Genomic DNA, 18023 nt, shown 5'->3' on the forward strand with positions numbered 1-18023 from the left:
TTTTAGAACGCCAAATAGGGGATTAGGGAAGTATAACAGTATCATGATAGTTAATTATGAATGATCTAGATGCGGTTCCAATAATTAATGTGCATTAATTACAAGTTATACAATGACCAAATCAAATTATACAATGCTTGGTGCCTACATGGAAATCTAGGGAGAGGGGGACTATAATATTGGTGGAGTAACGACCTGATTACATAATCAAATATTGTATGCTCAATACTTTATAGCTCGAACTACAAACACTCCTTAAATAGTGATTGTGTGACATGGGATATAGTGTTACACTCAAACAATATTGTTAAAATGGTGCTTGGTCAAATGATTTTAACTAGTAATAAATGTTACAAGACATTTAATTTTGTGAAATTAAATGCAATAGCGTCGATCTGCGTTCCGAGTAGATGACCGTAGTATATTCATTTTCTCAAATCCGATTCCCGGTGAGTGAGAAATAATATATTAAAGTTGGTCACAATAAAGCTAGAAATGAGCTATGGGAAAACTAAGGGATTAATTAACTAGGTGTTAATTATCCCACATCGGGGATAATAAACTTTTTTGATGAAGTATTTAATCAAAAGAATTATTAAGTGTAATAATTATCGTGGAATAAGATGGGCGACAGAGCCCACACGCGCACACACGAGCGCCGCCGCCCGCGAGCCACGAGCCGTGCACCTCGCTCCGCGAGCCGTGCCCTGGGCGCCGGATGCCGTGTGCCTTATGCCTTGGATCTTGGCAATTGGTTTTTGGGTGGTCTTTGGGTTGTTCTTTGGAGCTGGTCGTTGAGCGTGGTTCAAGCCCCGCTTGTTCTTTTTAGACCACCTCAAACTCCACTCTATCCCCGACGGGTCCTGGTCCACGTCATGCTCCCGCTGGACCCCGACGCATAACGGGAGAGAAAAGGTCCCCGCTGGACCCCGACGAATAACGGGAGACAAAAGGTCCCTACGGTCCATGGTGTATCCTGTCGTGTAGCATGTCCAGGTGTGTCATGTGTCTTCAGCTCCCAATGGCTAGTGCACCAGTCAATAACCCCCGGTGGTTACAGTCAAGCCATCATGACACACATAATGGCTGTTGACTCCATCAATGCCCCTGCGGGTGGACTTGGCCTATAAATAGGCATGCATCCATTGCATTCTACACAGAACATATACAAGCATTCTTGCATACACTCTCTCTCCCTCTCTGCATAATTTTCCCGTCGAAGCTCTGCCCCCGCCTTACTCCCGTCCACCGGAGCTCTGCTGCTAGCGGTGCTGCTACTTCAGAGATGAAGTCGTTTTAGTTTTGGGGACGACACGTCAAACCGAGAGCACTACTGGGGCGTATCTCATCTTGTGGAAAGAGGACTCCTCGACTCGGCTTACCTCTTTCCACAGACTTTTCCGTGTAATTTTAGTTTTCAGTTGTTTCCGTGTAATTTCCTTGTTTTTATTTCCGTGTAATTTTCGCCCGGCAAGTTTGTATCTCAAAATTTTCCAACAATCGCAAGACGAGATATTCTTGCCACTAAAGGGGTTTACATACACGAACTGAACCTAATCGACACCTTTGCTTGGAGATGTCGACTGACCGTCTACCGCTGCTACCACCGTTCCATCCAGTGTGTCCCCAGTTGCACCCGTCAACACGTCGTTGCGCATAACGATGATTCCGACTCCTGGCTTCTCAACCTCTTCCTCAACATCCCCTTGGGTGTTTGACAACCCCTTTGGGACTATCTCCGGATTCACTTCGAGTGGATCGGTCGGTTCCACTTTCAGTGGTTCTATTGGATCCTTCATTGGGTCGAGTGTCGGCGCCTTCGGGCACGGCACGGGTGTTGGATCCTTCGGGGTCAACATGAGTGCTAGCTCCTTCGGGGGCAGCACGGGTGATGGACCCTCCAGGGTCGGCATGGGTGCTAGCTCCTTCGGGGCAGCACGGATGCTGGACCCTCCAGGGTCAGCACGGGTGCTGGATCCATCGGGGTCGGCACGGGTGCTGGATCCTTCGGGGTCGGCACGGGTGCTGGATCCTTCATGCTCCACGCAACTATGGGGGGTACTGTGTCCCACCCAATTGTTAGCTCCTACGGGGGCAACGGACTTGGTCCCTTTCATGGGACAAACTCGGCACCAATGGCACCAAGGATGATGCCACCCGCCGAGAAGCCATCAAAGTTCACGGGAACAGATTTCAAGAGATAACAATAGAAAATGTTGTTCTACCTAACATCGTTGGGCGTCGTGAACTTCCTCAAGGAGAACGAGCCAACCCCGCCAAGTGAGGACGAGGCACGTGTCGAGATGTACGTCGAGTATGACGCTTGGCGCAAAGGAGACTATCTTTGTAAAAACTTTATTTTAAGTGCTTTAGATGATAATCTCTACAACGTGTATTGTACTATTCTCACATCAAAATAAGTGTGGGAAATGCTAGATAAGAAGTATCGTAGTGATGATGCGGGCACTAAGAAATTTGTAATAGCCAAGTATTTGGACTACGAAATGGTCGATTCCCGACCAATCATGGACCAAGTGCAAGAGTTCCAGCTGATCATCCACGACCTCGCCGCCGAGGGATTGGCCCTTCCTGAAGCTTACACGGCGGGCACGGTCATTGAAAAGCTTCCACCCGGCTGGAAGGACTTCAAGAGCTACCTTAAGCACAAATGAAAGGAGATGAATCTTAAAGACTTGATTGTGAAGCTGCCTGTCGAGTCAGACGTGCTCAAACGCGATGGTTTGGCTAAGGGCCATGGCCCACCTGTTGCAAAGGTCAATCTGTTGGAGCGGGGCGGTCCCTCCAACAAATGCTCCCGTCCTACTGCAAAAGACAAGGGCAAGAGGAAGCAGCCTGCGAGGAAGGTTGAAGGCAACTACTACAACTGTGGCGAACCTGACCACTTTTCCAAAGACTGCCGCAAGCCGAAGAAGAAGCCGACTGCCCACATTGTTGAAAAAGAGTTCAAGGATTGGGATGAAAGTGACCATGTTGCTGTGGTCACGGAAGAAGTCAACCTTGTTGATAACAAAGGTGGCTGGTACATCGACACTGGAGCTACTGCCCACGTCTGTGTCGATAAAAGCAAGTTCACCTCCTACACCGCTGTTGAAGGAAGGAAAATCAATATGGGGAATCAAGCCTCGTCTCAAGTCCTCTGCATTGGGGACGTGATTCTCATGATGACGTCCGGCGTCACCGTCACTTTGAAGGATGTGTTGCACATCCCGGACATCCGCAAGAACCTAGTCTCAGGATCAATACTAGTGAATAAGGGGTTTAAACTTGTATTCGAATCTGATAGGTTTTCTTTGTACAAGTTTGGAATGTCACTCGGAAAAGGCTTTGTAACCGACGGACTTTTCAAGCTTAGTGTAGCTACACGTCTTGTCCCTAAGCCATTGGCTAATAATAAGAATGCATCTACTTCTTCTTACTTGACTGAGTGTTCTAACTTGTGGCACAATAGATTGGGACATGTAAATCCAAATGTCATTAAAAGATTAGTAAGTTTAGATTTACTAAAGGCAAATGAAGTAAAAACTCAAAACAAATGTGAAACTTGTCTTTAGGTGAAAAAGACTAAGTTACCGTTTCATTCGGTTGAACGGAACACGAAACCCCTTGAATTAATTCACACGGACGTATGTGACTTAAATTTGGTGCAAACGAGAGGTGGTAAAAAATACTTTATCACATTTATAGATGATTGTACAAGATATTGTTATGTCTATCTTTTAAGAAGTAAAGACGAAGCAATAGAAGCGTTCAAAAATTATAAGAACGAAGTCGAGAATCAATTTAGATGTAAAATCAAAATGATTCGAAGTGATAGAGGAGGTGAATACGTAGCCCCGTTTGAGGAATTATGCAACGCTAGTGGTATAATTCATCAAACGACTGCACCATATTCACCACAATCTAATGGTGTTGCAGAACGCAAGAATCGAACTCTCAAAGAGATGATGAATGCGTTACTGATCAGTTCGGGAATGCCCCAGAACATGTAAGGGGAAGCTGTTCTAACAGCTAACTACATCCTAAACAAAATCCCACACAAAGGTAAGGATGTTACTCCTTATGAGTTGTGGAAGGGAAGGAAACCATCCTACAAATACCTCAAAGTGTGGGGGTGTTTGGCAAAGGTGATGGTTCCTCCGCCCAAAGAAGTTACAATTGGTCCTAAAACGGTTGACTGTATCTTCATTGGGTATGCACTTAATAGTAGTGCATATCGATTTGTTGTCCACAAGTCTGAAATACCGACTGTGACCGTGGGAACAACAATCGAGTCAAGAAATGTTGTATTTCTTGAAAATATATTTCCTCGCAAAGACAAGGAAAATATTGCACCCAATTCTGAGACAAGAATTGAGGATGAAACCACTAGTTCTAAATCAGTGGATGAAGAGCCAGTATCGCGCAAGCGAACAAGGCCTGATCCAAACGATGTGGTACCAAGACGTGGTAGCAGGGTCAGAACACCAAAGACATTTGGTCCTGACTATATTGCATTTATGTTGGATAGAGAATCAACATCGATAAAGTAGCATTTGCTGGCCCAGACGGGTTGCACTGGAAAGAAGCTGTTCAAAGCGAAATTGATTCAATTTTGCTAAACCACACGTGGGTGTTGGTTGATCTACCTGAAGGTGCTAAACCTTTAGGATGCAAATGGGTACTTAAAAGAAAGTTTAAGGCCAATGGAACAGTGAACAAGTATAAAGCTCGACTGGTAGTCAAAGGCTTTAAACAAAAGGAAGGGTACAATTTCTTCGATACCTACTCACATGTAACGAGGATTACATCAATTCGAGTGCTTCTCGCGATTGCTGTTGTACACAATTTTGAGATTCATCAAATGGATGTTAAAACTGCGTGTCTAAACGTTGACCTTGAAGATGAAATCTATATGGAACAACCAGAAGGTTTCGTAGTACCTTGACAAGAGAAAAAGGTATGCAAACTGGTTAAATCCCTCTATGGATTGAAACAAGCGTCTCTACAGTGGCACTTGAAATTTGATAACGTGATGTTATCAAATGTATTTAAAATCAACGAATGTGACAAATGTGTCTACAGTAAGAACACTGATAATGGATACGTTATAGTGTGTCTCTATGTTGATGATATGTTAATCATGGGTAGTAACACCCAAGTGATTAACAACACGAAAGCCATATTAAAGAGAAACTTCGACATGAAGGATATGAGTCTAGCCGATGTAATTCTTGGAATGAAAATTCTAAGAACATCCGAAGGAATTACCTTAACACAATCTCATTATGTTGAGAAAGTATTAAAAAGATTCAATGCCTATGATGGCATCCCGGCTAAGACCCATATAGAGCTCAATGTTCACTTGAGCAAGAACATGGGTGAACCCGTTGCACAAGAAGATTATGCACGGGTCATTGGATGCATTATGTATCTTACTAATTGCACTCGACCTGATATCGTTTGCACCGTGAACAAGTTGAGCCGTTATACGATCAATCCAATCAAAGAGCATTGGAAAGCTCTTGTAAGAGTTTTGAGGTATCTCAAGTATACTCAAAATCATGGGCTACACTTTTCGAGATACCCCCGATACTTGAAGGGTACTGCAATGCAAACTGGATATCCGATAACAAAGACTCACTTTCAAAAAGTGGATATGTCTTTACTATTAGGGGTTGTGTTGTCTCATGGAAATCCATGAAACAGACATGTATAGCCCGATCCACCATGGAATCTGAATTCATAGCTTTAGATAAAGCTGCGGAAGAAGCCGAATGGCTTAAAAACTTCCTTGAAGATATCCCATGTTGGTCAAAGCCCATGCCTCCAGTGTTAATTCACTGTGATAGCCAAGCCGCTATTGGGAGGGCAAACAGGGGCTTGTACAATGGTAAGTCTCGACACATCCGTCGACTACATAATACCGTGAGACATTTGATCACAATAGGGGTGATTACAATTGACTACGTGAAGTCATTGGATAATCTAGCGGATTCGCTAACCAAAGGGTTAAATCGTGATCAAATGAATAAATTGCTAGAGGGAATGGGTTTGAAATCCACAAACTACAGAATTGTCATAGTGGTAACCCAACCATGATGACTGGAGATCCCAAGAACTTGGTTCAATGAGAAAACTAAGCTATGAGAATTCGTGTGAACACTCATCTACATCTATTCCCTAGAGAGTAATAGAGTGTTGGAAAAAAAAACTTGACTAGTGGTGAGGTTAAGTCTATGACTTTTAATGATCCCCAAAGGGTCTCGTTGAGATGAAGTTCTCAAAGAGACCGAGTATGGCAAGATACTTAACGAGGAATCACCTATGTAAGTGTGAAGTGGGACCGCTTCAAACAATACACTTATGAATCCAAAGTGGTGTCCAAGGCCTGAAATAGACATAAAACGTGAGAACGGATGAGGTTGAGGTGTTTAAGTGTTAACATCATTGTCTCGGTGCACGCCGTGGAGGAATAGTTCAAAGCATCGCGCTACTAATCCGCATTTGTATCCGATGGTGTTGACTATGGATGGTTCAAAGCCAAAATCTACCTATCCTTATGTTTACATACCTCTTTAGGGTTGAGCTTGTGTCTGCATACATATGCATTTGGCAATTTCCATTCATGTGGGAGATTGTTGGAATCGTGCTTGGTCAAATGATTTTGACTAATAATAAATGTTACATGACATTTAATTTTGTAAAATTAAATACAATAGCGTCGATCTACGTTCCGAGTAGATGACCGTAGTATATTCTTTTTCTCAAATCCAATTCCCGATGAGTGAGAAATAATATATTAAAGTTGGTCACAATAAAGCTATAAATGAGCTATGGGAAAACTAAGGGATTAATTGCCTAAGTGTTAATTATCCCACATCGGGGATGATAAACTTATTTGATGAAGAATTTAATCAGATGAATTATTATGTGTAATAATTATCGTGGAATAAAACGGGTGACAGAGCCCACAAGCGCGCACACGCGCGCCGCCGCCTCCTGCCCGCGAGCTGTGAGCCACGCCCCGTGCACCGCGCACCGTGCCCCGTGCCCCGGGTGTCAGGTGCTGTGTGCCTTGTGCCTTGTGCCTTGGATCTTGGATCTTGACAATTGGTTTTTGGATGGTCTTTGGGCTGTTCTTTGGAGCTGGTCGTTGAGCGTTGTTCAAGTCCCGCTTGTTCTTTTTGCACCACCCCAAACTCCACGCTATCCCCGACGAGTCCTGGTCCACGTCATGTTCCCATTGGACCCCGACGCATAACTGGAGACAAAAGGTCCCCGCTGGACCCCGACGCACAACGAGAGACAAAAGGTCCCCGCTGGGCCCCGACGCACAACCGGAGACAAAAAGTCCCCGCTGGACCCCGACGAATAACGGGAGACAAAAGGTCCCAACGGTCCATGGTGTATCCCGTCGTGTAGCATGTCCAGGTGTGTCGTGTCTCTTCAGCTCCCAATGGCTAGTGCACCAGTCAATAACCTCCGGCTGTTACAGTCAAGCCATCATGACACACATAATGGGTGTTGACTACATCAATGCCCCTACGGGTGGACTTGGCCTATAAATAGGCATGCATTCATTGCATTCTACACAGAACATACACAAGCATTCTTGCATACACTCTCTCTCCCTCTCTGCATAATCTTCCCGTTGAAGCTCTACCCCCGCCGTACTCTCGTTCGCCGGAGCTCTGCTGCTAGCGGTGCTGCTACTTCAGAGACGAAGCCGTTTTATTTTTGGGGACGACACGTCAAACCGAGAGCACTACCGGGGCGTATCTCGTCTTGCAGAAAGAGGACTCCTCGACTCGGCTTACCTCTTTCCATAGACTTTTCCATGTAATTTTTATTTTCAGTTGTTTCCGTGTAATTTGCTTGTTTTATTTCCGTTTAATTTTCGCCCGACAAGTTTGTATCTCAAATTTTTCCAATAAATATTAGAATAAAAGAGAATGTTAGAGAATATCAATATAAGAAGACGTTGTACACAAATTACAAGAAAAGAGAATAGAGAAAATTAACAATTGTGTTCAATAACTTTAGCCCTTATTTATTTATTCTCATTTTCTGTATAATTAAGAAGACATTGTACACAAATTACAAGAAAAGAGAATTACGAAAACAATTATGTGTTCAACAACATCCGTAGCCTTCTATACCGTGCCTTTCTCGATTACCATTTGAAAATGGTACTACCAAAGTAGGTTATTAGGGGTGAGGGATTCAGAAAGAGTTCATTATTGTCTTAGTATACCTTCCTTGACGTTTTCTCTTCAATCCTGCAAGAAACAATAATAAATAAATAAATAAATACTTCCTCCATCCAAACTAAAATAAATACATTTTACTTTTAGTTTGTCTCAATCAAGATAACATATTTCTATTTTGCGTAACTTTCTCTCACCAATTAATACATTCACACTTTTTTTTCTTTACTATTAAATGCAATTCTCTTTCTCTTTTCATTTAATACTTACACTCACTTCTTCTCTCTACAATTAACCACATTAATCAACAATTCCTAAAATTTCATATCGACTATAAAATGTGTCATCTTAGTCAGGACGAAGGGAGTAAATAATATACAATTAAATAATAACAATAATAATAATAATAATAATAATAATAATAATAATAATAATAATAATAATAATAATAATAATAATAATAATAATAAAAGGTCATGACTATATATCCTCTCTTTTTTCAACCGCCATCTTATTGAGGTTTTGTAAACCTAAGTGCCAATAAAAAAATAAAAAATAAAAATTGCAGCCCAAAGTTTTATCTCCTATAAATAGCCTTAGGTTAGTAAGATGCAAATTGCACATACACGTAGTAAGTAATAACCGGGTGTAAAACCACAACCATAATATATAAGAATCTCTAGTGTTAAATTTTCAGCCTCTTTACCAAGAAACAAAATACTCCCTTCCCTCCGCCACCCTTTATAGTACCAAGCAACAAAATATATCTCTGTTTCTTTTTTAATAATTATCATGCATAAAAAAATTAAGAGGAATAATTTCTTCCCAAATCACAAAGGATCCTACAAACATCAACACATTAAAATCTAAGACCACCAACATAGAGCACAAGTCATCCAACACACATGAAATAGTCAAAATAAGACTAACATAAATAATTATTCCTGGATTAATAAGCTTATTGCATCATATAACATCACTTTCACTTTAACCACATATGTATCATCACGTTCAGTTTAAACACATATGTTAGATCATTATTGGAATAAAAATAATAGTTGCAAATAACACTTAAAAGGTATTTCATCACTTGAAATAAATCTTAAACCAATATATTAAACCGAAAGCTCATGAAAACACTTTAGTTTAAAAAGCCCATAATAAGATGTAGGGTAGAAAAACTCACCTTGAAAGTTTAATTTTCTGAACTTGAATTTCTTACTTCGACCTCAACTCGTGGAGATCGCCATTCTCTTAAGTTAATTAATCCGGAGATTAAATCGACGTCTTCATCGATCAACACCTTTTCCCTCTCTCCTTCGATGTTCCACGGCCGCCCGAGCCCACTGGAAGACAACCATAACCTGGCCGAACTTTAAAATCCTTGGTCCCAACTTATCTCCTCTTTAAATGGGCAGCCCAACACAAAACACTACGGCATAATACTCCCCATCTACTCTTGTAATTTGCTAGGCCCAAACTAAATAAAAAGAAAAAGCCTACACCAAATTAATGTTTGCCGTTTGCAATTTTGCCTCTGCTCTTCCCTCTTCTTTTCTTGCTCTTCTCAGGTGATATCATGTAGTGAAACAAGTTTGGCACCCCAAACAAAAATGAAGAGCTTTCGGGCTCAAACAGACTTAGCCACTTGGCCTCGAAAAGAATTAATTTGGGTGAAAAAAGCTTCTCAAGTAAATTAGCTCAAACAAAGAATTACTCCCCCTCCCTCCCACTTAAGATATGTTTTCCTTTTTAGTTTATTCCAACTTAGGAGTAACACATTTTTTTGGAAACTTTTTCTATTCAATTAATACACTCAACTACTTTTTCTCACTTCTATTAAAATATTCATTTTTCTTTCTCTCTATTTTAATAGTACCCTTTCTCTCTCCAATTAATCGCATTAACCAATAACTCTTAAAATCTCGTGCCGGCCAAGAAATGTGTCATCTTAGTCGGGACGGAGGGAGTAGAATTCTTCTTCGACTGGGAAACTCCAAAACTCTTTTAAGCCTTGGAAAACAAAGATCAAATGAAAAATTAAAAAACTTGGTCTTGAAATTTCGTTTCGAGCTCAACTAAAAAGATAGAAAAAGTTGGGTTGTTAGGGCATCCACAATGGGGCACCCGAAGGCGCGCCCGATGCGTGCCATCCTCCTCGGGTGCGCCATCGGGCACCATTGTGGGTGCCCGGACGATGCGACGCCCTAAGCCCACGCCCTATGCTTCGTCCGCGGTAGAAGCGCCTCTCGAAACTCACATTTACTACGAAATGGATTCAAGTCCCAAAAGTCTGATGTTTGGTGGTGATGCGCGTTGACCGGGTACAGAAGCAGCTCGCGTTGGCGAGGTGTTGGGTGGATATATCGGAGGACCCGATATTCGCGAACAACTAGAAGCAGCTCGCGTACTGGGAGCGCATCGTCGAGTGCTACAATGAGGCGAAGCCGCCGAGCGCGTACAAGCGCTAACAAGAGCAGCTCCGCAAGCACTGGGATCAGGTGAAGAACCAAGTCAACCTATTCACGCCGGAGTACGAGAAGTGCTCGAGGGAGCAGGGAAGCGGCGAGAGCTTGACCGATGTGCGCGATAGAGCGTTGTTGTCGTACCAGTCCATGTACGGCGACTTCAAGCATTTCAACATTTGGGCGCTCTTGAGGGACAAGCAGAAATTCCAAGGTGGGATTCTGCACACCAGTGCGACAAAGAGGACGAAGACCACCGAAGCTGGTGGTTACACGAGCAGCGAAAGCAGAACTCGTCCGGTGGACCTCAACTTGACGTACGTGGAGGATAAGAGTTCCGGCACACCGATGTCCTCCCGGCATCCCATAGGCGTCAAGGCTGCGAAGAACAAGGGGAAAGCGACGGAGACAACATCCTCGACCGCCACCACCCCATAGCCGATCCCGACCCCGAGCCCGACGGCCGCCGCGTATGTGGAGTTGGCAACAGCCTCGATGGCGCGGACGTTGTTGCAGACGCACAAGGCCCTAGAGAAGTGCATGGACCCCGCCAAAGCCGAATACCTCCGGGGGTTGATCGATGAGCTACGCCGGAAGTTGGGAATTTCATAGATTAGCCAACTTGAATCGTGTAACTTTTGTTAATCAATGCAGTCTTCGCCGGTTTTTATTTAATCGTTGTGTTTTTAAATTAGTTTGCATTATATATTTGAAAACATTTAAATTAATTAACTAAACATTAGTAAAACCTATAGGGCGCCCCACTGCAGATGGAAGGGTAGGAGGATAAAAAAGATGACGTGGCGGTGCATAGGGCGCGCCTTAGGGCGCCCCATTGCTAATGCCCTTACAGTTTATCGTAGTTAAATACAAATCAACGACAAAAGTAATGTCCACCTAGGGGGTGTTCGGTTGGCAAGATTAAATATCATGATTAAATATGTATCATGTTTCGTTCATAAGATTGTACCCTTCAACTTAATCCTAGATAGATAGCCTCATGATAATTAGTCATAGCCTCCCCCCTCCAACTAAAATAATCTCACAACCTAATCCTAGATGGATAGTCTCATGATATTAGTCATGGCAATCGAACGCCAGCTTGGAGTACAATTTAGTGTCGCCAAGCTAGCAAGCGCCAAATATCGATCAAACTTGAATAAAACATCCCTATTACCCATACCACCCTTATCTCTTCTCTCCACCAAAGCCACCATAGATTTAGAAGATGACAATGTCTCTCCTTTTTTTCCTTTCTACTCTTCTTCCTCGTTTCAATCGACGCCTCTCTGAAGCATGATCTGGTACGCCAGTCGTGCGTCCACGCGAGCTACCCAGCCGAGTGCTTAGCAGGCACTCCGCGGGATCTGGCACGTGCAGCGGTGAATGTGAGCCTGGCGCACGTGCGGAAGGTAAGGCAGTTTCTGAAGGAGGCGAAGAAGGGGAGCGACTGCGTGGAGGAGATGGCGGACGAGCTGAGAAGGACGATGTCGGCGCTGCGGCAGCTCAGCCGCCGGGGCGGGGACTTCCGGTGGGAGATGAGCAATGCGGAGACGTGGGTGAGCGCGGCGCTCACGTATGAAGACACGTGTCTTGATGGGTTTGACGAGATTGATGGAAATGTGCGCTCCGATGTGCGGAAGAAGCTCACTGATGTGGCAACGGTTACCAGTAACGCTCTTTATCTCATCAACCTCCTCCACGAGTAGTCTCTCTCTCTCTCACTCTCTCTAATTGTTGTTACTTCTGTGTTTGTGTGCATGACGTAGCTCATCAACTTGCAACTTCATTTCGGTCTTGTATATACTCTGATATGGAGATCCCCACTGCTCCGATCATTGAGACGGCAACGGAGGAGGCACAACCGCAGCAGCATCCAGTGGAGCCCAGAACGAATGAAGTGGCAGAGGAGTTCGCGACGACGACAGTCGAGGAAATAGCAAGGGAGGTGCCGAAGTCCAACCAGAGGCCTCGGAGACAGCCGAAGCCGGTGGCCAGATGAGGAGACTTCGTCTCGCGATAAAGAGGCAGTGGACGAGTTCCTTAATTAATTATTTTATTTACATAGTTACTAGTCTCGTTTTTAGATATTAATTAATTAGTTTGTGGACGTTTTTTATTATTTTTTAGTCTAGCCTAATAAGCTCCTTTCCGGGTTTTCTGTGTGATTCTTTCTCGGATCGCAAAAGAGAGTCGAATCATCTAGGGTCCTTAGATATAAAAAGGGGGCTATGTTATGATTTATCATTAAGAAATAACATAATATTTTCCCTATTTTCTTGTTCTTTACGTTTCCGCAAACCCTAAATTGGAGCCGATCTCAAGGAAAGCTTGAGACGTCTGCCGTTCTTCTCTTCATAGTCGACACCGCGTCACCGTTCCAGACTTATTGAGGGGATTACCCTTAACAATTGGTGCTTCCATTGTTGATCCCATGTTTGACTCTAATTCGTTCGAAGGGCGCACGGAGCCCTTGTGCTCTTTTCCAGTGATTACCAACCCAGTTCTGACTCCAGCCGGTAAATCGACTAACCTAGACCCGATTAAGGTCATGTTCGAGCACATGTTGGTGGGTATGGCAAGGTTGGAGTCGCGTATAGACGAGTATGATCGTCGCCCATCGTCGCGCCACACGCAGTGGCCGGAGCCGCCGTATAGCCGCGCGATCACTCGCTCTTTGGGGATACCCATGCCGTTTAACCCCCCCTTCTCTACGTTCTCCGTCGCTACACCACCACTACCGGCGAGCGTTGGCTCTTCGGGCCGTTTTGAAGGGTTCCGCCCTAACCCTAATTGCACATCGGGTTCCAGCCGCCCAGATTTCGCCCAGCAGCAGTCCGTGTGGGTGCTTCCGCCCACATCGTGGTTCCAGCAGTCTTCTTGGGACCCCCCGTGTCCGTCGCGATCACAACAGCCGTCGACGTGGGACCTGCCGCAATCATTGTGTGTCCCCCGCGCCGACGGACCCATGGGGGAACCAGTTTCCCGAACTTCAGGCTCATGGCAGCGGTCCGTCATGGGATGTCCAGGGTCAGCGTCAGCCGTTCGCGGAGAAGGCCTCGGGGTTGACAATGAACCCCCTCGTTTCGACGGGTCGAACGTGATGAGTTGGGTCTCGAGAATCCAATTCTATTTTGATCATTTTTCCCTACCGGATGACCAGCGCTTACACTATGCAGTTATGTTGTTTAAGCCCCCCCGTGGAGGAGTGGGTTTTTAATTATCGGGGGGGAAATCCGACGGTGAGGTGGAGCGATTTTCTGGAGGATGTCCGTCATCGTTTCGATCCCAAGTGTTTTGTGGATTATTTTGGGGTGTTGGCCAAGCTTTTCCAGACGGGCTCATTGGCCGACTATAATTCTGAGTTCGACAATATGTTGAATCGGGTTCGAGGGGTGCCCGAGCACCGGTTGGTGACATTGTATGTTGACGGCTTACTACAGCCAGTTCGCAACCAAGTTAAGTTTCAGTACCCTCCCTCGGTGGCTGCCTCCATGGCGTTGGCAGTTGAATTTGATGCGGCGATTGAGAGACTAGCAGTCCAGCAATCTGCTCAACGGAGGTCGTGGCAGCCTCGTGATGCGCGTCCTCACTTGGGGTCCAGTAAACGCAGCCTCCACCGCCGGCTACAATACCGAGCCGCACTGGCCCTCAGAAGGGCAACGACTACGCCGGCATTCCTGTCATCCGATTGAGTGCTGCTGAAAAGGCTGATCGGACAAAACGAGGACTTTGCTGGTATTGTCCTGAGAAGTGGTTACCCGGTCACGTCTGTAACAAGACTTTCTTGGCGTACATGGGTGTGCAGGACGATGAACCGGAGGAGATAGAGGGGGACAGCCCGCCGGACGAGTTGATCACAACTGATTTGTCGCACATATATGCGATGGGTGGACGACCGAGCCCGAATTCTTTGCTGCTCCAGGGCCAGATCGGAGCCGAGCCTGTCCGGGTATTAGTGGATATAGGCAGTTCGCACGACTTTCTATACCCACGGGTGGCCGAAAAACTGAAGCTACCTCTAACCGCGATTCGCCCTTTCCGAGTTTATGTGGGCAATGGCGCTTCGTTGGTTTGCTCATTCGCGAGTGTGGCAACAGAGCTTCGGATTCAATAGGAATCCTTTGCAGTCACTTTACACATATTGCCGATACATGGTCTCGATGTAGTGCTGGGCATGGAGTAGTTGCGCTCCTTGCGACGAGTGACGAATGATTTCGTGGATGGTACAATAGAATTCTTACGAGGGGATGTGCCAGTGTGCCTCAAGGTGGCGCCCGCTGATCCACGCGAGGTGTCCTATCGGGCAGCCTCTATACTGTTGTTGCAGGGAACCGAGGCCCTGGCCTATGAGCTGGTCCAACTATCACCGGGGGCGATTGGTACGGATGAGGAAGCGGTGTTTTCAGTCCACCTACCGTCGTCAGGTTTATCTGTGCTCGAGAATAACCGTTCGGTCTTCCACTTGCCCACGAGTATGCCGCCGGCGCGGCCGTTTGATCACAGGATACATTTGCTTCCCAACACGAAGCCTGTGAATGTGCGACCTTATCGTTATCCGTACTTCCAAAAATTGGAAATCGAGCGACAGGTGAAGGAGATGCTAGACGCGGGGCTTATCAGGAGGAGTCACGGCCCTTTTTCGTCGCCAGTGCTGTTGATCAGAAAGAAAGATGGCTCGTTCTGTTTCTGTATCGATTACAGAGCTTTGAATGTAGCCACGGTGCCCGACCACTTCCCCATCCCGACGACAGACGAGTTATTTGATGAGTTGGGGGCGGCACGGGTATTCACAAAATTGGATCTTAGGGCCGGGTACCACCAGATTCGCATGCACTCGGAGGACATGTTCAAAACGGCATTCCGTATACATGATGGCCATTTTGAATTCCTGGTAATGTCGTTCGGTTTAACTAATGCACCTCGACATTTCAAGCTGCGATGAACGACATTTTCCGGCCTCTGCTCCGCCACTTCGTCGTTGTGTTTTTTGATGACATTCTGATTTATAGCCCATCCTTGGAAAGCCACGCTACTCATTTGCAAGAGGTGTTGTCTATCCTTGCCTCACATTGTTTCTTTGTGAAGTTGTCGAAATGCACCTTTTGTTGCTCCACGGTGGATTATCTGGGTCATATCATAGAAGACAGGAAGCTGCGCGCGGACCCAGGAAAAATCGAGGCAATGGTGGCTTGGCCAGTCCCCACGACGATCAAGCAGTTACGTGGATTTTTGGAACTCACAGGGTATTACAGGCGTTTTATCACGGGCTATGCGGCCATCGCGGCTCCGTTAACGGAGTTATTAAGGAAGGATGCGTTCGATTGGTCCCCCAAAGCGGAGGAGAGTTTCGTCGCATTAAAGGCGGCTATGACGTCGGCGCCAGTTTTGCGATTACCGTATTTCTCTAGGACGTTCTATTTGGAGACCGACGCCTCAGAATTTGGTGTGGGAGCGGTCTTGCTACATGACGGGCACCCTTTAGCATTCTTCAGCAAGAAGCTCAGCCCGCGGCGACGCGTCACGTCGACCTATCATAAGGAGCTTTATGCGATTGTGGAGGCGGTGCAGAAGTGGAGGCAGAACTTATTTGGCCGTGAGTTTGTGATCCGAAGTGACCAAAAGAGTTTAAAGGAGTTATTGCAGCAGGTAATACAAACTCCAGACTAGCAGTTGTACGTCCGTAAGTTGATGGGATACACGTTCCGTATTGAGTACAAAACCGGGGCGTCGAATAAGGCAGCAGATGCACTGTCCCGCAGGGATATGGAGGTCGACGAAGGGGACGCCCGCTTGCTGACCGCCGTGAGTCATCCGATCCCAGATATTATGGAGATGTTGTGCGAGGAAAATCGGACTTTAGCGGAGTTGATGGAGCTGCATATCGCCGTTAAGAAGGGTATAGCTAGCCCCCATTTTACGGTGGCTAATGACATGCTTTATTTTGATAGGCGCATAGTGGTCGCGGTGGCATCCGCTGCTAAAGAGGCGCTTTTGTATGAGCATCACAGTACACTGTTGGCGGGTCGAGCGTACCTTCCGACGCCTTGCAGCATCCTTCTTTTGGCGACACATGCGCAAGGACGTGAAACGCTTCGTTAAGGCTTGTTTTGAGTGCCAGACGACAAAGTACTCAACCCAGAAGCCGGCAGGTCTCCTGCAACCTTTACCAATACCGTCGCAAGTGTGGGAAGACGTTTCAATGGACTTCATTACTTGCTTACCGCAGTCTCGGGGCTACACCACGATTTTGGTGGCGGTAGACCGCCTATCGAAGTATGCACACTTCACCCCGCTTCCGATGAGGTTCGACGCTTGGCAGGTGGCCAACCTTTTTATCGACACCATCGTGAAACATCATGGATTTCCAAAGGCGCTTGTTTCGGACAGGGATCCCCTATTTTTGAATGAAGTGTGGGAGCACATGTTGAGGTTGAGTGGTACTAAACAACATTTCACCACGGCCTACCATCCCCAATCGGACGGCCAGACGAAGGTCAGGAATCGGGGCCTGGAACAGTACTTGAGGTCGTTTGTAGCAGATCGCCCGGCGAAATGGGTGAATTTTTGTCGTGGGCTGAGTTGGCGTTAAATTGCTTCTACCACGAAGGCTTGGGTACTTTGCCATTTCACGCGCTGTACGGGCGCGAGCCACCTGCGTTAATTGCGGCGCCATCGTCGGCTGCGACACCGCCGGATGTGGCCCGCGACATCCGTCAGCGAGGGGAGTTAATTGTGGAGCTGCGTCGGAATTTGGAGAAGGCTCAGAATAGGATGCGATCTTCGGCAAACAAGCATAGACGGCATTTGGAATTTGAGGTGGGGGATAGGGTGCTGTTGAAGTTGCAGCAGTACCGCCAGCACTCTGTAGCTCGCCCGGTCTCGGCGAAGCTGGCTCGTCATTTTTATGGACCGTTTGAGATCCTTGAACGCATTGGTCAAGTGGCGTATCGATTGAAGTTACCAGCGGGGAGTCGAATCCACGATGTGTTCCATGTTAGCCTGTTGCAGCCTTTTGTGGAGGGTTCGGGGAGAGAGTCGCCCGATTTTCCGGTGGTGTTTGCAAGGGGGCATCCCATCGCTCGTCCGACGAAGCTGAAAGGGAAGAGGATGGTTTTGTGCGACGGCGCTGTCCAAGCGGAGGGGCAGCGCCTACGTGGGAGCCGATGCCTATGATTGAGAAGCATTTTCCGTATCTCCTTGAGGGCAAGGAGGTGCATAACGGAGGGGGAGTTGATACAGAGATCCCCACTGCTCCGATCATTGAGACGGCAACGGAGGAGGCACAACCGCAGCAGCATCCTGCGGAGCCCAGAACGGATGAAGTGGCAGAGGAGTTCGCGATGAAGAC

The 18023-nt window shown here is 46.2% G+C and overlaps 1 protein-coding gene across 1 annotated transcript; it reads left to right on the forward strand.

The window, feature by feature from the left end:
• The first annotated feature begins 2678 nt into the window (after nucleotides 1-2678).
• LOC121752794 (pectinesterase inhibitor 6-like) lies at nucleotides 2679-12381 on the forward strand. The gene is made up of 3 exons (XM_042147886.1): nucleotides 2679-3033; nucleotides 9450-9507; nucleotides 11958-12381. Exons 1-3 carry the CDS (start codon nucleotides 2679-2681, stop codon nucleotides 12379-12381), a joined length of 837 nt encoding a protein of 278 aa, XP_042003820.1.
• The last annotated feature ends 5642 nt before the right edge of the window (nucleotides 12382-18023 follow it).

This window comes from Salvia splendens, chromosome 10 (genome assembly GCF_004379255.2).
Source record: "Salvia splendens isolate huo1 chromosome 10, SspV2, whole genome shotgun sequence".
Taxonomy (NCBI): domain Eukaryota; kingdom Viridiplantae; phylum Streptophyta; class Magnoliopsida; order Lamiales; family Lamiaceae; genus Salvia; species Salvia splendens.